General features: G+C 41.0%; 1 protein-coding gene across 2 annotated transcripts in view; it reads right to left on the bottom strand.

The window, feature by feature from the left end:
* LOC124145997 (scavenger receptor class B member 1-like) overlaps nucleotides 1-20280 on the bottom strand; it is a 33834-nt gene extending 13554 nt beyond the window's left edge. The window contains exons 1-4 of one of the 2 annotated variants that reach the window (XM_046516006.2): nucleotides 20137-20280; nucleotides 16665-16818; nucleotides 4099-4259; nucleotides 759-900 (exon numbers count right to left, since the gene is read on the bottom strand). In XM_046516006.2, the coding sequence (XP_046371962.2) occupies nucleotides 759-900; nucleotides 4099-4259; nucleotides 16665-16775 (414 nt within the window). In that variant the 5' untranslated portion in view covers nucleotides 16776-16818; nucleotides 20137-20280. The remainder of the gene's footprint in view (nucleotides 1-758; nucleotides 901-4098; nucleotides 4260-16664; nucleotides 16819-20136) is intronic. The other variant, XM_048387861.1, reaches the window with a different exon arrangement.
* Nucleotides 20281-24888: the final 4608 nt, after the last annotated feature.

Here is a 24888-nt window from a genome sequence, read left to right as displayed (position 1 = left end):
CCTATGCTGTTCGTAAGAGGCGGTAATGGAAGGTGGTCAAGCTCGGTGACTTGGTTGATTGCGCGTCTTCGTAATCTGACTATGTGAATTGTTGCTCATAATATCAATCACTGGAATGTCAGCTCTAGACTCAATTATGTTCCGGCCGCCGTGATATTGCTGGAATATTGCCGAATGTAGCATTAAACCAAAAAGAAATTTTGTGATATTATGATGTATGTTCGTACTGTGCATTTAACGACTCGCGTGGCTCCGTTCGATCAGTTTTATTTTTATTATACGATTAACCATGACGTTAGTTACCACTGCTGTTGCATTAACCGACTTCGTTCTATTGTAGTAAATAAACGAATTAATAAATGAATGAATGAATGAATGAATGGGCGAACGAACGAATGAATGAACGAATAAGAGAGTGATTGTCCTCCAAATATATCCGAAGACTTTCATAACAACATTAGACACACATGTTAATACTAAATATATGTCATTCACAGGCAGCAGATGTTGCTAATTGTACAACCTTTTTACGTTAGAATGTTTATCTGAGGTGCTTAATTGTCTAAATATAAAGTGAAAATTCAAGTAAATTTAGAATGAAATGCTATGTTATTTCAACAATAGAAATGTCCTTGTTCATTATAATATAAATAACACTCGCCCTTGGACCTGCTCACATGAGTTCAATAGTTCGTGGATATTCTGAGCTAATCAAGTAACATGTGTTTGGAAGACGACTATGTGTCGACGTTGCTCACCAGTAGGATGTTGTTGATGGTGGTGAAGGTGTCGTTCTCGTCCCCCACTGACAGCTCCCTGTCGAAGTAGTACCACGACAGCTGCCGAAACGTCACAGTGGAGTTGGCGTGGAAGGTGATGTTCTCTTTCTGCTTCTTTAATCTGAATCACATCGACACAAGACCAGGTGAGACCGCAGTCTTCAGTCACTTCGGAGTCCTTATCCTCCCAATAAATACCCAAACCCCCTACTGTCTGGTCCCAAAGAAACTCCTATTTGCCATGGTAAAACATATATAGGGTAACTGTCGCGTTGCTTCGCGGTACTATAGGGTTTTCCTCGTAATAATCTCCTCGTTCCCTTGCAGTTATCGTCGCGTTGCTTCGCGGTACTAAAGGGTTTTTCTCGTTATAATCTCCGCGTTCCCTTGCAGTAATCGTCGCGTTTCCTCGCGGTACTATAGGGTTTTCCTCGTTATAATCTCCGCGTTCCCTTGCAGTAATCGTCGCGTTGCTTCGCGGTACTATAGCGTTTTCCTTGTAATAATCTCCGCGTTCCCTTGCAGTAATCGACGCGTTGCTTCGCGGTACTAAAGGGTTTTCCTCGTTATAATCTCCGCGTTCCCTTGCAGTAATCGTCGCGTTCCTTCGCGGCACTATAGGGTTTTTCTCGTTATAATCTCCGCGTTCCCTTGCAGTAATCGTCGCGTTGCTTCGCGGTACTATAGGGTTTTCCTTGTAATAATCTCCGCGTTCCCTTGCAGTAATCGTCGCGTTGCTTCGCGGCACTATAGGGTTTTCCTTGTAATAATCTCCGCGTTCCCTTGCAGTAATCGTCGCGTTGCTTCGCGGTACTATAGGGTTTTCCTCGTTATAATCTCCGCGTTGCTTCGCGGCACTATAGCGTTGTCCTTGTAATAATCTCCGCGTTCCCTCACTGTGCTATATCGTTCACAATTATTGCGAAGGAACGCTCTAAGTTGAGCAAGAGGACCCTCTGATGTGTTGAGATCGCTATGATATTGCGACGGACACTGTTTTACCATGGCAGACAGGAGCTTCCGTTAGTTCTTTCCTCCCGTCCAGACAATACTGGACTTTTGTAAGATGAAGTACGCAATCTTCAATCGAAATTATTAAGTTTGTTAATAAGAGTATTTCCACCATTAAAGGTCCGCGGAGACCCAGGTAAAATAGGGCCCTACCACTTTATTGCTGCTCGAAAGTTTACCTGGGTTTACCAGGCCCCGTGACTTGACTAGTGTTGTCGTGCCCCGATGGCGTGTATCGATGCTCGAGCTTTCAGCCACTGGTTAACCTGGCTCAGACTCGATTATGTACAAGCCGTCAGGATATAGCTGGAACATGGACTGTCGCATGAAGCAACATTCGCATACTCATTCATGTCAGTGAGACCGAGTGTTGAGTTACAGGTACATGAATGTCCTATTGTCAATAGATCCAGGATCTTGAAGCGCCTTCAAACATAGACAGCATAGGATCATTCATTTCCGTGAAATCCTTATTCAGACAACTGAATAGGTGCAGCATGCGTAGGATGGAAATATATATTTAGCGTAATACCTCTCTGAACAGGTTTCATGGGAAACTCATTCGATTGAGAAGATTGTCCGGACCCCAAATACAATCTTGGTGCTCAGATGAATCCCATACTTTAGCATGTCACATACGACAGTCGTAACGCACACACTTCAACATGGACCTACGGCAGTCGTAACGTTAAGACGGTCGGAACGACCATACGTTAACACTGACCTACGACAGTCGTAACGCTAAGACGGTCGTAACACCCATACTTTATCATGGACCTACGACAGTCTTAACGCTAAGACGGTTGTAACACCCATACTTTATCATGGACTTAGGACAGTCTTAACGCTAAGACGGTCGTAACACCCATACTTTATCATGGACCTACGACAGTCTTAACGCTAAGACGGTCGTAACGACCATACTTTATCATGGACCTACGACAGTCGTAACGCTAAGACGGTCGTAACACCCATACTTTATCATGGACCTACGACAGTCTTAACGCTAAGACGGTCGTAACACCCATACTTTATCATGGACCTACGACAGTCGTAACCCTAAGACGGTCGTAACACCCATACTTTATCATGGACCTACGACAGTCTTAACGCTAAGACGGTCGTAACACCCATACTTTATCATGGACCTACGACAGTCTTAACGCTAAGACGGTCGTAACACCCATACTTTATCATGGACCTACGACAGTCGTAACCCTAAGACGGTCGTAACACCCATACTTTATCATGGACCTACGACAGTCTTAACGCTAAGACGGTCGTAACACCCATACTTTATCATGGACCTACGACAGTCTTAACGCTAAGACGGTCGTAACACCAATACTTTATCATGGACCTACGACAGTCGTAACCCTAAGACGGTCGTAACACCCATACTTTATCATGGACCTACGACAGTCTTAACGCTAAGACGGTCGTAACACCCATACTTTATCATGGACCTACGACAGTCGTAACCCTAAGACGGTCGTAACACCCATACTTTATCATGGACCTACGACAGTCGTAACGCTAAGACGGTCGTAACGGCCATACTTTATCATGGATCTACGACAGTCGTAACCCTAAGACGGTCGTAACTCCCATACTTTAACTTGGACCTACGACAGTCGTAACGCAAAGGCGGTCGTAACTCTCATACGTTAACACTGACTTACGACAGTCGTTGTCCTGGAAACCAGTGTTTCTTAAAATGGTCACCAGCAACGTTAACAGTATAACGTATTAACCACTGAAAAAGTACACAGTGGCAAAAGTTAGTAAATAAAGTTAAATATCAACATCTGCCGTATCACTAATTTAAATGTCGTTGTCTTTATTACCATTACCACAGGACCGCCTCCGTGGTGTAATGGTAGGGCGTCCGCCCGGAGAGCGGAAGGTCCGTAGTTCGATACCCGGCCGCGTCATACCAAAAGATGTGAAATGTTGGTACTTGTTGTCACCCTGTCTGGCGCTCGGCATTAAGGGGATAAAGGACTGGTCGGCTCGGAGTTAGTATACTGTGTCTGAGTGGGGTATTCATGTTAAACTGCGGCATGGTATCTCAGTGGGCTAGCACTATAAAATCAGTCCGGACAAGTACACACCAACGCGCATGCACGTCGCTATATAATCTACGCGACTTTCAACCCCATTTCACATCACTTCACCTAAATTTCCAAAGAGACCGTCATGTGAAGAGTACCGATCACTCTACAGTCCGTCACTTCAAGCAGTTCAATATGCGTCTATCAGTCGGTACCTATGTTTATCTGTCGTCCGAACCGACACTCATCCCTACCTGTACGTGTATGGCCCCTTTTCAACAACATAAGGTTTGACGCCAAGGTCCATGACTTCATCAGCGTTGATAACGTCGAATACCCACAACTGAATTTGCATCGGTACGGGCAAATCACGCCACTTCTCGTACGAGTAGGACCCCACTTCCAAGGGCAGCATCTGGAAGACAAACACAACAAATATAATGTTATAACTATTTAATATCCTCTTGTACAGTCAAATGAACAGATTAGGAGATAAAATGTTAACGTACACATCGCCGTTGCATCAAAAAAACCAGAAAATGCAAAATCACAGCAATCATCCGGCAATACTTTGTACAGATATTCAAAATGTGCCCCACAGTAGTTTAAGTGTATGTGCCTCAAGGTAACTCGAGTGTATGTGCAGTGGACAGAATGTGCACAACGTAGCGTGGACAAGATGAGCTACGTAGTGTTACATATTACCTCATGTGTATGTGCTACGTAGTGGACACAAGATCTGCTGTGTAGCGTTACATATTACCTCAAGTGTATGTTCTACGTAGTGGACACAAGATCTGCTGTGTAGTGTTACATATTACCTCATGTGTAGTTTTACATATTACCTCAAATGTATGTGCTACGTAGTGGACACACGATCTGCTGTGTAGTGATACATATTACCTCATGTGTATGTGCTACGTAGTGAACTAAGAATTTGCTGTATAGGGTGTACAACATGTTCTACATAGCGTCACACACTACCTCAAGTGATTATGCTACAGGTGAAAATAAGAATGAAAGAGATATGTATTGATTTAGAGATCATCACATGATTATATATTATACATTTAGAGGGCATTCGCTCTGTGTTACATATTACCCCATGTGTATGTGCCTCGTAGTGGACACACGAACTGCTGTGTAGTGTTATATATTACCTCAAAAGTATATGCTAAGTTGTGGACACAAGATCTGCTGTGTAGTGTTACAAATTACCTCATGTGTATGTACTACGTAGTGGACACAAGATCTGCTATGTAGTGTTACATATTACCTCATGTGTATGTGCTACGTAGTGGACACAAGATCTGCTGTGTAGTGATACATATTACCTCATGTGTAGTGATACATATTATCTCATGTGTATGTACTACGTAGTGGACACAAGATCTGCTGTGTAGCGTTACATATTACCTCATGTGTAGTGATACATATTACCTCATGTGTATGTACTACGTAGTGGACACAAGATTTGCTGTGTAGCGTTACATATTACCTCATGTGTAGTGATACATATTACCTCATGTGTATGTGCTACGTAGTGGACACAAGAACTGCTGTGTAGTGTTACGTATTACCTCATGTGTAGTGATACATATTACCTCATGTGTATGTGCTACGTAGTGGACACAAGATCTGCTGTGTAGCGTTACATATTACCTCATGTGTAGTGATACATATTACCTCATGTGTATGTACTACGTAGTGGACACAAGATCTGCTGTGTAGCGTTGCATATTACCTCATGTGTATGTGCTACGTAGTGGACACAAGATCTGCTGTGTAGTGTTACATATTACCTCATATGTAGTGATAGATATTACCTCATGTGTATGTACTACGTAGTGGACACAAGATCTGCTGTGTAGTGTTACATATTACCTCATGTATAGTAATACATATTACCTCATGTGTATGTACTACGTAGTGGACACAAGATCTGCTGTGTAGCGTTACATATTACCTCATGTGTAGTGATACATATTACCTCATGTGTATGTACTACGTAGTGGACACAAGATCTGCTGTGTACCGTTACATATTACCTCATGTGTAGTGATACATATTACCTCATGTGTATGTACTACGTAGTGGACACAAGATCTGCAGTGTAGTGTTACATATTACCTCATGTGTATGTGCTACGTAGTGGACACAAGATCTGCTGTGTAGTGTTACATATTACCTCATGTGTAGTGATACATATTACCTCATGTGTATGTACTACGTAGTGGACACAAGATCTGCTGTGTACCGTTACATATTACCTCATGTGTAGTGACACATATTACCTCATGTGTATGTACTACGTAGTGGACACAAGATCTGCTGTGTAGTGTTACATATTACCTCATGTGTATGTGCTACGTAGTGGACACACGATCTGCTGTGTAGCGTTACATATTACCTCATGTGTAGTGATACATATTACTTCATGTGTATGTACTACGTAGTGGACACAAGATCTGCTGTGTAGTGATACATATTACCTCATGTGTAGTAATACATATTACCTCATGTGTATGTACTACGTAGTGGACACAAGATCTGCTGTGTAGTGTTACATATTACCTCATGTGTAGTGATACATATTACCTCATGTGTATGTACTACGTAGTGGACACAAGATCTGCTGTGTAGTGATACATATTACCTCATGTGTAGTGATAGATATTACCTCATGTGTATGTACTACGTAGTGGACACAAGATCTGCTGTGTAGTGTTACATATTACCTCATGTGTAGCGATACATATTACCTCATGTGTATGTACTACGTAGTGGACACAAGATCTGCTGTGTAGCGTTACATATTACCTCATGTGTAGTGATACATATTATCTCATGTGTATGTACTACGTAGTGGACACAAGATCTGCTGTGTAGCGTTACATATTACCTCATGTGTAGTGATACATATTACCTCATGTGTATGTACTACGTAGTGGACACAAGATCTGCTGTGTAGCGTTACATATTACCTCATGTGTAGTGATACATATTACCTCATGTGTATGTACTACGTAGTGGACACAAGATTTGCTGTGTAGCGTTACATATTACCTCATGTGTAGTGATACATATTACCTCATGTGTATGTGCTACGTAGTGGACACAAGAACTGCTGTGTAGTGTTACGTATTACCTCATGTGTAGTGATACATATTACCTCATGTGTATGTGCTACGTAGTGGACACAAGATCTGCTGTGTAGCGTTACATATTACCTCATGTGTAGTGATACATATTACCTCATGTGTATGTACTACGTAGTGGACACAAGATCTGCTGTGTAGCGTTGCATATTACCTCATGTGTATGTGCTACGTAGTGGACACAAGATCTGCTGTGTAGTGTTACATATTACCTCATATGTAGTGATAGATATTACCTCATGTGTATGTACTACGTAGTGGACACAAGATCTGCTGTGTAGTGTTACATATTACCTCATGTATAGTAATACATATTACCTCATGTGTATGTACTACGTAGTGGACACAAGATCTGCTGTGTAGCGTTACATATTACCTCATGTGTAGTGATACATATTACCTCATGTGTATGTACTACGTAGTGGACACAAGATCTGCTGTGTAGCGTTACATATTACCTCATGTGTAGTGATACATATTACCTCATGTGTATGTACTACGTAGTGGACACAAGATCTGCAGTGTAGTGTTACATATTACCTCATGTGTATGTGCTACGTAGTGGACACAAGATCTGCTGTGTAGTGTTACATATTACCTCATGTGTAGTGATACATATTACCTCATGTGTATGTACTACGTAGTGGACACAAGATCTGCTGTGTACCGTTACATATTACCTCATGTGTAGTGACACATATTACCTCATGTGTATGTACTACGTAGTGGACACAAGATCTGCTGTGTAGTGTTACATATTACCTCATGTGTATGTGCTACGTAGTGGACACACGATCTGCTGTGTAGCGTTACATATTACCTCATGTGTAGTGATACATATTACTTCATGTGTATGTACTACGTAGTGGACACAAGATCTGCTGTGTAGTGTTACATATTACCTCATGTGTAGTAATACATATTACCTCATGTGTATGTACTACGTAGTGGACACAAGATCTGCTGTGTAGTGTTACATATTACCTCATGTGTAGTGATACATATTACCTCATGTGTATGTACTACGTAGTGGACACAAGATCTGCTGTGTAGTGATACATATTACCTCATGTGTAGTGATAGATATTACCTCATGTGTATGTACTACGTAGTGGACACAAGATCTGCTGTGTAGTGTTACATATTACCTCATGTGTAGCGATACATATTACCTCATGTGTATGTACTACGTAGTGGACACAAGATCTGCTGTGTAGCGTTACATATTACCTCATGTGTAGTGATACATATTATCTCATGTGTATGTACTACGTAGTGGACACAAGATCTGCTGTGTAGCGTTACATATTACCTAATGTGTAGTGATACATATTACCTCATGTGTATGTGCTACGTAGTGAACTCAAGATTTGCTAAATAGGGTGTACAACCTGTTCTACATAGCGTCACACACTACCTCAAGTGATTATGCTACAGGTGAAAATAAGAATGAAAGAGATATGTATTGACATGATTATATATTTTACATTTAGAGGGCATTCGCTCGTCACGCCGAAGACCCGAATTTGATTCCATATATTGATGCAATGTGTGAAGCTCATTCGTCGTGTCCTTCATCAGAAGCGGCAATAATGCCAAAAGCGGCATAAATTATTACTCACTCCTATATCGAAACATTAAGCACACTCATAACACAAGATAACCAGCGTCTGAATCCAGACAAGATGTTTATTTAGCTGCTCTGGCGCATTGTCTTATACAGTGTTGGGACGGAATCGAAATGTGTGTAAAGCCTGATTAAGCAGACAATTGGTCACCTTGACACAACTATGTGACAGATGTTATAGATTTACATAACGCGACGTTCCTGCCTGTTCATGCCGATGACGTTATGTCACAACACTGCAGTTGCTGTGACTACGCTTGTCAAACACTCCCCAGATAAGTTAAACCTGACTCTTGTGTACTCCGTTATGGGCAAACTAGGGTTGTGTTTAGGGGCATTGTTTCAATAGGGAGTTAGGTTTAATGTTATAAAAAAAATTAACATGAATTTAAAACGATGAGCCACAGCAATTTAATTATTGTAATTATTCTACCTTAAAATGAGCAAACGGAATAAATGTGTAATTCTCGTTGGTGATCTCAGGCTGATAATGTGTCATCGTACCAGGATGGCGTAGATCGCTGATCAAGTTTTCAACACTGGCTGCTCTGGTCAAGACTTGATTGCTCTACACAGAGACCATATACCGATATATGGTCTCTGCTCTACAGACTGCTGCGAGGTAACTGAGATATTACTGCCGCAACAACATTCATTCATTTGTTCATCCATTCGATCTGAGGGCTGGGGGGTCATTTTTGCTTATATCTATCTCAGTGTAACTGCACAAGCATCTACGGTGGCCCATAAGGGACATGGAGTCTGTTTTTCCATATTTTGATATTTCACTTACATTTATCGTAACCTGTTGCAAATTAACACGATTTGTCTTACAAATATGTGATAAATCATGTTTAAAGAAGATATTGAATCGCTGAAAAACGAAACGAAAATGTCAAAAACTAAAATGAAAATGTCAAAAACACAAAACGAAAATGTCAAAAACCAAAGCGAAAATGTCAAAAACTAAAATGAAAATACAGGAAACTATTTCCACCGCGGTGATAATATTTCTACCACGGTGAAAACTATTTCCACCGCGGTGATAATATTTCTACCACGGTGAAAACTATTTCCACCGCGGTGATAATATTTCAACCGCGGTGAAAACTATTTCCACCGCGGTGATAATATTTCCACCGCGGTGGAAATAGTTTTCTGTATTTTCATTTTAATTTTTGACAGTTTCGCTTTGGTTTTTGACATTTTCATTTTTGTTTTTGACATTTTCGCTTCACTTTCCAGCGATTCAGTATCTTCTTTATACATGATTTATCACATATTTGTATGACAAATCGTGTTAATTTGCAAAAGGTTATGATAACAGTAAGTGAAATAACAAAATATTGAAAAACAAACTCCATGTCCCTTATGGGCCACCGTAAGCATCAGATGTTTTACAAAATAGCGACAGTCTTCATCAAAACGTTTTATGGTCACTTGTGTAACGACATAACCCAACATCGCACAGTGCTGACTTCCTGCTGTGTGATATGATACCACGAAGCCATACAAATCAAAACCACAAACGTGAAAAATGAGTTTGGAGCGTAATCCGTTGTAACTCCCCTTGCGTCATAACAAACAAGCAGTCTGGTTCAATGTGGCACATATGGCAACATTAGTAGGTGAGGTGAGGTGAAATTGGGTTTAACGTCGCGTCCAAAATTATTGCGCTTATATAGCGACGTGCATGCACGTGTGTGTGTGTGTGGCTGCTTGTACTAGTCCGGACTGATGCCGATTTATAGTGCTACCACACTGAGATATCATGCCGCAGTTTAACATGGATACCCCACTCAGACACAGTATACTGACTCCGAGCCGACCAGTCCTTGTTTTAGCCCTTTAATGCCGAGCGCCAAACAGGGTAACAACAAGTACCATCTTTTAACGACTTTTGGTATGACGCGGCCGGAGATCGAACTACGGAACTTCAGTAGACCACGGAGGCGGTCCTGTGGTAATGGTAATGAAGACAACTACATTTAAATTAGTGGTACGGCAGATGTTGATATGTCCGGGAGGACGCTCTACCACTAGACGACGGAGGCGGTGGCAACATTAGTAATAACACCAACTCACTAAAGCGTAAAATAATACCATAGAAAATCACCCACCACACAATAGTATTAACATATAAGATTTCTTTGTTGTTCAACGCCGCACTTAGCAAGAGTCCAGCTATTAGGGCGGTCAGTAAATAATCGAGCCTGGACCAGACAATACAGTGATTGATATCAAGAGCACCGATCCTTGCAAGTGGGATTCGATGGCATGCTTCAACCTGACCACACGATCCCGTTAGTCGCCTCTCACGGCAAGCATAGTCGCCTCTTACGATAACTGCATTTTATTGGGTTTGGATCACCATGACGTCTTGTCTTGGTTGGTTTGGAACGTTAAAACGATATGCCATAATCGCTTCACTGTTGCATGGTTCGAGGTAACAGTGACTGCTACGTTATACAGGCGGGCAGGCACTGCTGGGAACTATCACCTGATGATCAGAAAAGTCTCATCCTCGATCATCCAGGGTATAGTATCGCCATATTAACATTTGCCACAGTAGGTGAAATGAAATGGGCTTTAATTAGAAGCATGCGTGAATGAAGCTTTAACAAGTCTTTACCTGTGGAGCATATCATGATTGAATGAATACATGTGAACAGCCTTCTGTGAAGCCCATGACACACGAGGCTATTTATGGCTGATAACAGGGGACACCACAAGGTCTGCCGACAAACCTGTCACAAACAGACATAAATCCTCAAACTTTCCCGCCATCTGGGTTGTTGCCAAGGAAACGTTATTAACGTCACTCTTTCCCAACCAACACTGCGGGAGAGAATGAATATTTCAGAATGTTTTGGAGAAGAGGAAAGGCTCTTGCAGTGGTTGGGCGTTTGGTTCCAAATTCAGTTTGACCGGGTTAAATCTACAGGTTCCCTAGCTCTACGTTTAAAACACAGTTTATGTTCATCTCTTAATTGATGGATTCTCCTCGAAGTATCAGCATCCTAGGTGTCGATCTTTTGAAGTTCGAATCAATGATGTCATTGTACTGACCCGACTAACAAGTATTTTGAAGGAAGTTTTATTCAATTTACTTGATTGACACAAACGACGTTATCAGTTTTGAATGCGAAAACGGAACGTAAATGGTATATAAGGTCCGAATCTACAAAATGGCCACTACTTTCATCAGAGATGTCTTTCCAAAGAAATATCCAATATTTTCTGAATGCCGAACTCCGAAACTTATGTGTACAGCTACATGTTTGGGCAGCTGGGGTCAGGGTGCCTCGACCACAATGCAGATTTCCTACGAATCAATATGTCTGTTCTAGCTAGTTTAGCCAGCAGGGATACACCAAGCAGGAGCTGACTTGTGGGCTTACTCCAAACAGCAACGTTAACCCTTGGAGTTTTAACAGCATAAAACATTAGGTAATTGTGAGTGAGTGAGTGAGTGAGTGTGTGAGTGAGTGAGTGAGTGAGTGAGTGAGTGAGTGAGTAGGGCATAGCTTATAGGCAGACAAATATTTGTTTTGATAGAAAAAATATTCATGAAATTCATGCATTTTTACATTATCTCGTCATTTGTATTATATGCGTATCGTGTGAATCATAGCTTTTGGTCCTAACTAGCTTGTCCGCTACCTGTGTTGTCAGTTCTGGTCAGTAGGTCACACGCTGCAGCTGTCATCACTATGACATTTCAGTTGTCATCAAAACATACATGTTTGTGTCACCTGGTGTCAGCCTGTCATCCCCCGTGGGTACTGTAGACTGCTTCAGGGGAATGTATGGGGAATTGTAGATATACACTGGTGGGGAATTGTAGATATACACTGCTTCAGAGGAATGTATGGGGAATTGTAGATATACACTGGTGGGGAATTATAGATATACACTGCTTCAGGGGAATGTATGAGGAATTGTAGATATACACTGGTGGGGAATTGTAGATATACACTGGTGGGGAACAGTAGATATACACTGGTGGGGAATTGTAGATATACACTGGTGGGGAATTGTAGATATACACTGCTTCAGGGGAATGTATGAGGAATTGTAGATATACACTGGTGGGGAATTGTAGATATACACTGGTCGGGAACTGAGGATATACACTGGTGGGGAACTAGATATACACTGGTGGGGAATTGTAGATATACACTGCTTCAGAGGAATGTATGGGGAATTGTAGATATACACTGGTGGGGAACTGTAGATATACACTGGTGGGGAACTGTAGATATACACTGGTGGGGAACTGTAGATATACACTGGTGGGGAATTGTAGATATACACTGGTGGGGAACTGTAGATATACACTGCTACAGAGGAATGTATAGGGAATTGTAGATATACACTGGTGGGGAATTGTAGATATACACTGCTTCAGAGGAACGTATGGGGAATTGTAGATATACACTGGTGGGGAACTGTAGATATACACTGGTGGGGAACTGTAGATATACACTGGTGGGGAACTGTAGATATACACTGGTGGGGAATTGTAGATATACACTGGTGGGGAACTGTAGATATACACTGCTTCAGAGGAATGTATAGGGAATTGTAGATATACACTGGAGGGGAACTGTAGATATACACTGGTGGGAAACTGTAGATATACACTGGTGGGGAACTGTAGATATACACTGGTGGGGAATTGTAGATATACACTGGTGGGGAACTGTAGATATACACTGGTGGGGAACTCTAGATATACACTGGTGGGGAACTGAAGATATACACTGCTTCAGAGGAATGTATGGGGAATTGTAGATATACACTGGAGGGGAACTGTAGATATACACTGGTGGGAAACTGTAGATATACACTGCTTCAGAGGAATGTATAGGGAATTGTATATATACACTGGAGGGGAACTGTAGATATACACTGGTGGGGAACTGTAGATATACACTGGTGGGGAACTGTAGATATACACTGCTTCAGAGGAATGTATAGGGAATTGTAGATATACACTGGAGGGGAACTGTAGATATACACTGGTGGGAAACTGTAGATATACACTGGTGGGGAATTGTAGATATACACTGGTGGGGAACTGTAGATATACACTGGTGGGGAACTGTAGATATACACTGGTGGGGAATTGTAGATATACACTGATGGGGAATTGTAGATATACAGTGGTTCAGAGGAATGTATGGGGAATTGTAGATATACACTGGTGGAGAATTGTAGATATACACTGGTGGGGAATTGTAGATATACACTGGTGGGGAACTGTAGATATACACTGCTTCAGAGGAATGTATGGGGAATTGTAGATATACACTGGTGGGGAATTGTAGATATACACTGGTGGGGAATTGTAGATATACACTGGTGGGGAACTGTAGATATACACTGGTGGAGAATTGTAGAAATACACTGGTGGGGAACTGTAGATATACAGTGGTTCAGAGGAATGTATGGGGAATGGCAGATATACATTTTTGGGGAACTCTAGATATACACTGCTTCAGAGGAATGTTTGGGGAATTGTAGATATACACTGGTGGGGAATTGTAGATATACACTGGTGGGGAATTGGAGATATACACTGGTGGGGAACTGTAGATATACACTGCTTCAGAGGAATGTATGGGGAATTGTAGAAATACACTGATGGGGAACTGTAGATATACACTGGTGGGGAACTGTAGATATACACTGGTGGGGAACTGTAGATATACACTGGTGGGAAACTGTAGATATACACTGGTGGGGAACTGTAAATATACACTGGTGGGGAATTGTAGATATACACTGGTGGGGATCTGTAGATATACACTGGTGGGGAACTCTAGATATACACTGGTGGGGAACTGAAGATATACACTGCTTCAGAGGAATGTATGGGGAATTGTAGATATACACTGGAGGGGAACTGTAGATATACACTGGTGGGAAACTGTAGATATACACTGCTTCAGAGGAATGTATAGGGAATTGTAGATATACACTGGAGGGGAATTGTAGATATACACTGGTGGGGAATTGATGATATACACAGGTGGGGAATTGTAGATATACACTGCTTCAGAGGAATGTATGGGGAATTGTAGATATACACTGGTGGGGAACTGTAGATATACACTGGTGGGGAACTGTAGATATACACTGGCCGGGAACTGTAGATATACACTGGTCGGGAACAGTAGATATACACTGGTGGGGAATTGTAGATATACACTGGTGGGGAACTGTAGATATACACTGCTTCAGGGGAATGTATGGGGAATTGTAGATATACACTGGTGGGGAATTGTAGATATACACTGGTTGGGAATTGTAGATATACACTGTTTCAGAGGAATGTATGGGGAATTGTAGATATACACTGCTTCAGAGGAATTTATGGGGAATTGTAGATATACACCGCTTCAAGGGAATGTATGGGGAATTGTAGATATACACTGGTTCGGGGGAATGTATGGGGAATTGTAGATATACACTGCTTCAGAGGAATGTATGGGGAATTATAGATATACACTGCTTCAGGGGAATGTATTGAGAATTGTAGATATACACTGGTTCAGAGGAATGTATGGGGAATTGTAGATATACACTGGTGGTGAACTGTAGATATACACTGCTTCAGAGGAATGTATAGGGAATTGTAGATATACACAGGAGGGGAACTGTAGATATACACTGGTGGGAAACTGTAGATATACACTGATGGGGAACTGTAGATATACACTGGTGGGGAATTGTAGATATACACTGGTGGGAACTGTAGATATACACTGGTGGGGATTTCTAGATATACACTGGTGGGGAACTGTAGATATACAGTGGTTCAGAGGAATGTATGGGGAATTGTAGAAATACACTGGTGGGGAATTGTAGATATACACTGGTTCGGAGGAATGTATGGGGAATTGTAGATATACACTTGTTCGGAGGAATGTATGGGGAATGGTAGATATACACTGGTGGGGAACTGTAGATATACACTGGTGGGGAACTGTAGATATACACTGGTGGGGAATTGTAGATATGCACTGGTGGGGAATTGTAGATATACACTGTTGGGGGACTGTAGATATACAGTGGTGGGGAACTGTAGATATACACTGGTGGGGAATTGTAGATATACACTGGTGGGGAATTGTAGATATACACTGGTGGGGAATTGTAGATATACACTGGTGGGGAACTGTATATATACACTGGTGGGGAATTGTAGATATACAGTGGTTCAGAGGAATGTATAGGGAATTTTAGAAATACACTGGTTACAGTTCTTTTTACAAGTTTTCTACAGTGTTTAGTTCAAAAGTATCTGCCAAAGACGTATTTTAGGTTTTATTGTTTATTTGTAGATAACAGGAAAGCATTTGACTCTGTAAACAGAAACAAAATTGCCCCAGAAAAAGCTTGAAAAAATAATTAAGCTCCAGACAGTTGAAAAAAAGAAACTGCCAGCCACAAAAATACATTGTTGAAAAATACATCGTTGAAAGGTTTTTTTATGTAAATATATTTAGGCTCCTAGTTTTAGGTAAAAAGCTTTGTTTGGACAGATGCACCTGATAAAATATCTAGTCTCCAGACAAATTCCCAGCCCCGAACCCTAACGTAAGTAAATATACAACGCCAGAGAATAACCAGTCTCGATTCTCTCTGACCAAACAGATTCCATTGGGCGTAAAAGGCAAACTAGCGGTGAAAATTAAAATGAATGGATCACTGAAAATCGGTGTTGACAATATGTTATTATCTTTTGTTATTTTATCTTTTGAAAATAACATAATAAAGCAATGTAATGCATCACAATGACGAAGCAAACCAAATATATAAAATTGATTATCATACCGCTACACCTGATTATCATAAGGAATTATTCTGTTTATACTAATGACGCTGTATATATTCCTATCACACAACTCAACCTTCTTCAAAGACAGAGAGTGTTGTTTTATTGTACAAAATACATGAAGTTTCATTATTTGTATCACACATTCGATTTGTTGTGGTTGCAAGCAACCGTCGTCATTGACCATACCTTTCTCATTTCCTGGCGTAGGATGATGTTGAAGATGGTGGGTGTGATGATGCCGACAGCCAGAACCACGAGCCCGATGAAGCCCCACAGTACGGCGCACTTCTGTCCCATGTTGTCCCGTCAGATGTGAGCGTCGCACTGCATTAAATCTGCACTGAAACACACGTTATATCACCCGAGTGTGTTATCACGTGGCTCCTTCAGTTTCCCATATACAAGCATATTATCATGCGATAACGCAGAGTCCGACCTGATACAGAGGTGGGTGTTGATATTCAGTCCGTTCTACACTTCTACACTGACAGTGACGGGCTACCTCGCTTACCATGCTGTTGAATTGAGCTAACATTATTTTTACTTATTTTAATTCGAGGGTGAGGGTTGGGGTAGGCTTATGTATGTGTGTGTGTATGTATGTGTGTGTGCCTCTATGTCTATGTATCTCTATGTGTGTGCCTCTGTGTGTGTACATGTGTATATGTGTGTACATGTGTGTATGTGTGTATGTATCTATGTGTGTATGTATGTATGTATGTATGTATGTATGTATGTATGTATGTATGTATGTATGTATGTATGTATGTATGTATGTGTATGTGTGTATGTATGTGTGTGTGCCTCTATGTCTATATATCTCTATGTGTGTGCCTCAGTGTGTGTACATGTGTATATGTGTGTATGTGAGTGTGCCTCTGTGTGTATGTATGTGTGTGTATGTATGTGTGTGTGCCTCTATGTCTATGTATCTCTATGTGTATGCCTCTGTGTGTGTACGTGTGTGTATGTGTGTATATGAGTGTGCCTCTGTGTGTATGTATGTGTGTGTGTATGTATGTGTGTATGTCTCTATGTCTATGTATCTCTATGTGTATGCCTCTGTGTGTGTACATGTGTGTATGTGAGTGTGCCTCTGTGTGTATGTATGTGTGTGTGTATGTATGTGTGTATGTCTCTATGTCTATGTATCTCTATGTGTATGCCTCTGTGTGTGTACGTGTGTGTATGTGTGTATGTCAGTATGCCTCTGTGTGTATGTATGTGTGTGTGCCTCTATGTCTATGTATCTCTATGTGTGTGCCTCTGTGTGTGTACATGTGTATATGTGTGTATGTGAGTGTGCCTCTGTGTGTATGTATGTGTGTATGTATGTGTGTGTGCCTCTATGTCTATGTATCTCTATGTGTATGCCTCTGTTTGTGTAGGTGTGTGTATGTGTGTATGTGAGTGTGCCTCTGTGTGTATGTATGTGTGTGTGTGTATGTGTGTGTGCCTCTGTGTCTATGTATCTCTATGTGTATGCCTCTGTGTGTGTACATGTGTATATGTGTGTATGTATGTATGTGTGTATGTATGTATGTATGTGTGTGTATGTATGTGTGTGTGCCTCTATGTCTATGTATCTCTATGTGTGTGCCTCTGTGTGTGTACATGTGTGTATGTGTGTATGTGAGTGTGCCTCTGTGTGTGTATGTCTGTGTCGCTGCGTATGTGTGTGTATGTATGTGTGTATGTATGTGTGTGTGCCTCTGTGTGGATGTATGTATGTGTGTGTGTATGTATGTGTGTATGTATGTATGTGTGTCTGTGTATGTATGTGTGTGTATGTATGTGTGTGCCTCTATGTCTTTGTATCTCTATGTGTATGCCTCTCTGTGTGTAGGTGTGTGTATGTGTGTATGTGAGTGTGCCTCTGTGTGTATGTATGTGTGTGTGCCTCTATGTCTATGTATCTCTATGTGTATGCCTCTGTGTGTGTACATGTGTGTATGTGAGTGTGCCTCTGTGTGTATGTATGTGTGTGTGTATGTATGTGTGTGTGCCTCTATGTCTATGTATCTCTATGTGTGTGCCTCTGTGTGTGTACATGTGTGTATGTGTGTATGTGAGTGTGCCTCTGTGTGTATGTATGTGTGTGTATGTATGTGTGTGTGCCTCTATGTCTATGTATCTCTATGTGTATGCCTCTGTGTGTGTACATGTGTGTATGTGAGTATGCCTCTGTGTGTATGTATGTGTGTGTGTATGTATGTGTGTGTGCCTCTATGTCTATGTATCTCTATGTGTGTGCCTCTGTGTGTGTACATGTGTATGTGAGTGTGCCTCTGTGTGTATGTGTGTGTGTATGTATGTGTGTGTGCCTCTATGTCTATGTATCTTTATGGGTGTGCCTCTGTGTGTGTACATGTGTGTATGTGTGTATGTGTGTGTGCCTCTGTGTGTATGTATGTGTGTGTATGTATGTGTGTGTGCCTCTATGTCTATGTATCTATATGCTTATGCCTCTGTGTGTACATGTGTGTATGTGAGTGTGCCTCTGTGTGTATGTATGTGTGTGTATGTATGTGTGTGTGCCTCTATGTCTATATATCTCTATGTGAGTGCCTCTGTGTGTGTACATGTGTGTATGTGTGTATGTATGTATGTGTGTATGTATGTATGTGTGTGTGTATGTATGTGTGTGTGCTTCTATGTCTATGTATCTCTATGTGTATGCCTGTGTGTGTACATGTGTGTATGTATGTGTGTATGTATGTGTGTGTATGTATGTGTGTGTGCCTCTATGTATATGTATATCTATGTGTATGCCTCTGTGTGTGTACATGTGTGTATGTGAGTGTGCCTCTGTGTGTGTATGTCTGTGTCTGCGTATGTGTGTGCTTCTGTGTGTGTATGTATGTGTGTGTGCCTCTGTGTGGATGTATGTATGTGTGTGTGTATGTATGTGTGTATGTATGTATGTGTGTCTGTGTATGTATGTGTGTGTGTATGTATGTGTGTGCCTCTATGTCTATGTATCTCTGTGTGTGTGCCTCTGTGTGTGTACATGTGTGTATGTGTGTATGTGAGTGCCTCTGTGTGTGTATGTCTGTGTCTCTGCGTATATGTGTGCTTCTGTGTTTGTATGTGTGTGTGCCTGTGTGTATGTATGTGTGCCTCTGTGTGTGTTTGTGTGTGTGCCACTGTATGGATTTATGTGTATGTGTGTGATTCTGCACGTATGAATGAATGAATGAATGAATGAATGAATGAATGAATGAATACTCTTTATTTCCCCCCAATGATTTGGAGAGTAGTGTGTCTCTCTCTGTGTATGTGTATATGCCTCTGTGTGTATATGTGTGTGTATGGGTGTCTCTGTGTGTGCCTCTGTATGTGTATGTGTCTCTGTGTGTATGTGTGTGTGTGTCTCTGTGTGTTTAGTTATGTGTGTGTGCCTCTGTATGCGCGTGTCTGCATTTTAGTCTACAAACACAAATTGCTATTTGTTACAGGTCTGTTACACTCTACATGTTATGCTGTATATGTGTGACATGCTGCAGCTTTAAGACAAACACCTTATAGAATTCTCTGTATTTCACAGCGACTGGCAACGTTATTGGCAAATTATTTATACCAATGCACAAAGAAATATGCACACACCTTGTCGATATGGCTTTGAACATTATACATTTGACTGAAACCCATGACCTACTTTCATTCGATTATGAATCAGCTTTCCTATTAATCCGTCATAACTTCAAACAGTCGCTTCGTCGCCATCGTCATGGTCGTCGATGTTGTAGACGCTGAAGCGGTGTGCTGTCTCATTGTTACCACAATGCGCAGGTGCAATGACCCAGATTTTCAGAGGGTTATGTCGACCTGCTTGCGGATGTGGTATTTCGGAAACCTACTTGTTGGGTTTATACGTTATATGTATCTAGATGACATTATTATAATGTAGCACTGGGCAGAAAAAATGCGACAATTTCACTTGAGATTCGATCTTGTTATTACATAAAAAGGTACACATGTAGTGCTGCAAAAAAGTGCTCTGTTGCAATGCGATCTCTTGTTGCGAGAGACTCGCAAGTCACATGACCACACTGTTGGCAGACGACACGAAGTTAACAGCAAATAGGATGAACAGGAAATCTTGACTATTGGCATGAAATGAATCCGGTGTCCAGCCAGCAGAAAAGCTTAGCAAAATTGAGAGGGCTACATATAGCACAATTTTAGCGAGGTTTGAAACATCTAAAGGTGAAGGTGGTGATATTTTCCGTATTGGACAGAACCCACTGTGAAATTTAACTTACATGAGGCCACGTGTGTTTCTCGACTCGATCGGACGACTCTTAGCGCTTTGTACCATTGCAATACCATGCCACTATCCTGAATGTTATATTTAGCTTTGTTTTTTCATTAATTTCCAGTACCAAACGGAGCTTATTTCATAAGCGGATTACAATCACACACTATTATTATTATTATTGTTCTTGTTCTTGTTCTTGCTCTTGTTGTTATTTTCAGATTAAAATAAAACATGCAGCAAAGAGGGTTTGGGTGATCCTGGCACAGTCAGGCTGGTTAGGCTCATCATCAGTTCAGGGCCCCATCTACACGCAGCCCAGACAGCGAATGGGACTTCTCCCAGGAAGCGCTGCCTAGTCAAACCCAACCAGAACTTTTGAGAGAATGTGAAGACTCCCCACCACTGCAGCCTTCTGCATTACTCAGATTGTCAGAAGGGTTGTAAGGTAGCAAATCCAGGTACTCTCCCAATGTCAGTCAACAGATTGGGAGGTACCAAACCTAGGCACCGAGAACAATGGGGAATCGGACAACTTGGCACTTGGGATGCAGGCGTGACATTTCGAAAGCGAGGTCTGCGTATTTGACAGTCATGCTTTTCCTGAATTTTGTCAATCACATTAGTGTCAAAAGGAACAGAAAATTCAATGATATAAATGATTTCATTGGATTTATCAAAAAGAACAAGATCAGGTTTGTTGGCCTGGATACGACTGAGGCTGTATACGGGCCTATTCCAAAGAATTTTGTATTTCTCAATTTCCATGACGCCCTCTACATATTCTGGGTCGTACCATGGACGGACCTCTGTGTCAAAACCACAAGCATGGCGACGATGGTAATAAAATGATCGAGCCGCTCCGTCATGCCGCTAAGATACTGTGTTAAATTTGTGCAAAAGCTGGGCATCAACTGACAAAGTGTTGGGCAGTCTCATTAAATTCATTACATAATCTACATTTCATATTTACATTTTGATGCAAAATCACACATTGACGGTTTCGAGTTGGAAGTGACTGGATCTGAGAAGCAAACAGAAAGCCTTCTGTTTCACTTTTCAGGCTAGCCGACCTCATCCAAGACACAGCACATGAACTCGATGCAGTGGTCGTTCAGATAGCCTCTCCTTGAAAAAACCTTGAGTCTGGACCGATTTGATATGGCTCTTCATTTGGTTGACACTCATTTCTGTACCGTCCAGCAGTACAAAACCGTCAACATAGTCAACACTGACATTGAGATTATGTCACACATCCTTGGCTCGTTTACGAAAACTATGGAATGCCTTGTTTTTATCATGAGTCTTAACAAGCATCACAAGAGGATCCTCAGACAAATAAATGTGTGCAAAAGTGCACAAAACAATTCTATCATGAAGAGACCCAACGTTAATCAAACGACGCCCTCCCATAATGATTGGTAAATATAAGCGATTGAGGGAAGAGCGAGGGTGGTGGGATCTATTGTCTGACATGATTCTTCGTGTGAAGGTATTAATACCCTGCATTTCTTGTTTCGTCAAATTGACAGCACCAAAAGAATACGAAAGGACGAGTACAGCATAAGTAGTTGTGGCTTTAACTTTATTGGGAGCGTTCAGCTCTGAGTGAGTGAGTGAGTGAGTTTGATTTTACGCCGCTTTTAGCAATATTCCTGCAATATCACGGCGGGGGACACCATTGTACCCATGTCGGGAATCGAACCCGGGTCTTCGGCGTGACGAGCGAACGCTTTAACCACTAGGCTACCCGACCGCCCCGTTCAGCTCTGAACTCCCTAAGTCTAACTTTTGTATTGCCCGAAGTTTTTCCTTGATATGATCCATCTGGAGTTATGATCCTTATCTGAAGCCATAAGTACGTATAGGCCTATATAGGCATCTATACCTCTCATCACTTGGTTGTTGTCACTCCAGTTTGATATGGGTGTAAGAATCTACATCGAAACGTCGCTATAGGTAATAAACCAGAAGTTGTAATGCATAAAGTTGTACGGGTCTCTTGCCAACTTCTAGAATGCCAATCAAACAATTAGAAGCTAAAACTACATGGATAGTAAAGTCGTGCTTCAGTGGTATTGTAAAGTCAATTGTATAGGTATTGTAAGTAAGTGGAATCCCAGACTCGTTTCACAAATTACAAAAACACATGATAAAGAGCAAAGATTGTTATGTCAGAAATCGACTAAATTGATATGTTGATTGTACAGTAAACTACGGTTATAACGAACTCAAAAGGACTACTAACTTTAGTTCGTTATAACCGTAGTTCGTTATAAGCATATATACAGCATAACTACCGCAAATAGTCGGGACCAAAAAAGTAAGTTCGTTATATCCGTCTGTTCGTTATAAGCGTGTTCGTTATAACCGTAGTTTACTGTATCTATTTTGTTAAGAATATACAATCATGAACAAAGTAGTATTTGCATGAGTTTTAGTTTGATGTTAATTGTAATGCACTCAAATTCATTCCAGTAAAATACTACTAGACCTCTACTAGTTCTTCTGTGATTATAGGGGCGGTCGGGTAGCCTAGTGGTTAAAGCGTTCACTCGTCACGCCGAAGACCCGGGTTCGATTCTCGACATAGGTACAATGTGTGAAGCCCATTTCTGGTGTCCCCCGCCATGATATTGCAGGAATATTGCTAAAAGCGGCGTAAAACCATACTCACTCACTCTGTGATTATGATCAGTGTTTATTTTTATGTCGACAGATTAGATAGCGTGGGATGAATTATTTCTACTGAATCACTACTTAGAGGATGAGGATAATATTAAAAGTGAAATACTGTTTGATCTGTAATTTCGTTACAGTATTTTAGCAAATTGATATATATTTTTCTGTACAAACATAATCATGTCATGAAATGAACAAAAAACAAACTAATTAATGGTCAGTTCATGTTCATTCTGCATGTGAATCTATGTGATCAGATAATACTAAAACAGCCCATGAAGATATTTCAAATTTGAACACAAATGCCACTGATTCTCTGTTTGGTCATGAGTATTATCAAATCATATATTTATACACATTAACCTCATTATTTAGACTAAACCCACTTACCGGTACATTTTGAAATCTAAAGTCTTGCTGAACTAGTACTTATCCTGTAACTTAACACATTTATAACGATATGTTGTTCTGTGGTGTCATTTACACAACAACCGTAAATTGCATGTCTAAATTTTGTATTGGTCAATCATCAGGCCAAAAGTCGTGTGACCCAAATGTCCTGTTTTTTCCGTCAGCAATAAAGAATCAAACTGAGTTTTCTGAAGCAAATATGAAGGGATTTCAGTTCATCTTCACAATTCTTTTGGAAGACATTTCCCTGGGTTTTTTCACAAAACCCTTAAGATGTGCGGAGCACATGGATATAACTATCTTGTTGCATGGTTTCCGTATCATTTGTTTCATATTTAAATTATTACCCATAGGTTGAGGAATGACATAAAAATCGTATGTGCACTTGTGCAAATATCACTTCTTGCGCGCCAGTGCTTTGTTTACGTCATCCGGACGGCATTGCTGACGTCATTCGAGTGTTATTGTGACGTAATGTCGGAATGACATCATACAAGAAACGTCATTCGACGATTGTAGTTTTCTAAAACGGCGGTCGTGATCAGAGCATTTTTCCGAAGGGGAGCTCAAAAGACATTATTACACACGCATGTGTGTCATACTGATGCGTAAAGATTTAGAGTGACAAAAAAAACTATCCACAAAACTGTATGACAAGAGGAATTATTTTAAATTTCCAATAGTCTCCAGCAGACAATTGCAGACATTTGAACAGGGCCTAGATTTTCGAAACGATCGTAGCCCTAAAATTATCGTAAATTTACCGTAAGGAAATCGTAGGCTATCGTAGCATATTTTCGGAACTATCGTAGCTCTAAGATATCTTAAGATTGTCGTAAATCTAAGAAAGCCCCATACCTGTCGTAAGTTTATTTTATCTTCATCCAAGATGGCGGCATACTTTTCCATAGATATTTTGCCAAACAATAAGTCTGCTTTATGTTTAAACATTGACATTTCATTTTGTAAAACTGAGTGATTCAAATTGACACTTCGAAAACACGAAGAAAGCATCAAGGATTTCACGTCAAAAATGTTCTTAATCGCGACAGCGATCCA

This window comes from Haliotis rufescens, unplaced genomic scaffold, assembly GCF_023055435.1.
Source record: "Haliotis rufescens isolate VD_foot unplaced genomic scaffold, xgHalRufe1.0.p SCAF_7, whole genome shotgun sequence".
Taxonomy (NCBI): domain Eukaryota; kingdom Metazoa; phylum Mollusca; class Gastropoda; order Lepetellida; family Haliotidae; genus Haliotis; species Haliotis rufescens.
This window is presented reverse-complemented; position numbering and strand designations above follow the sequence as displayed.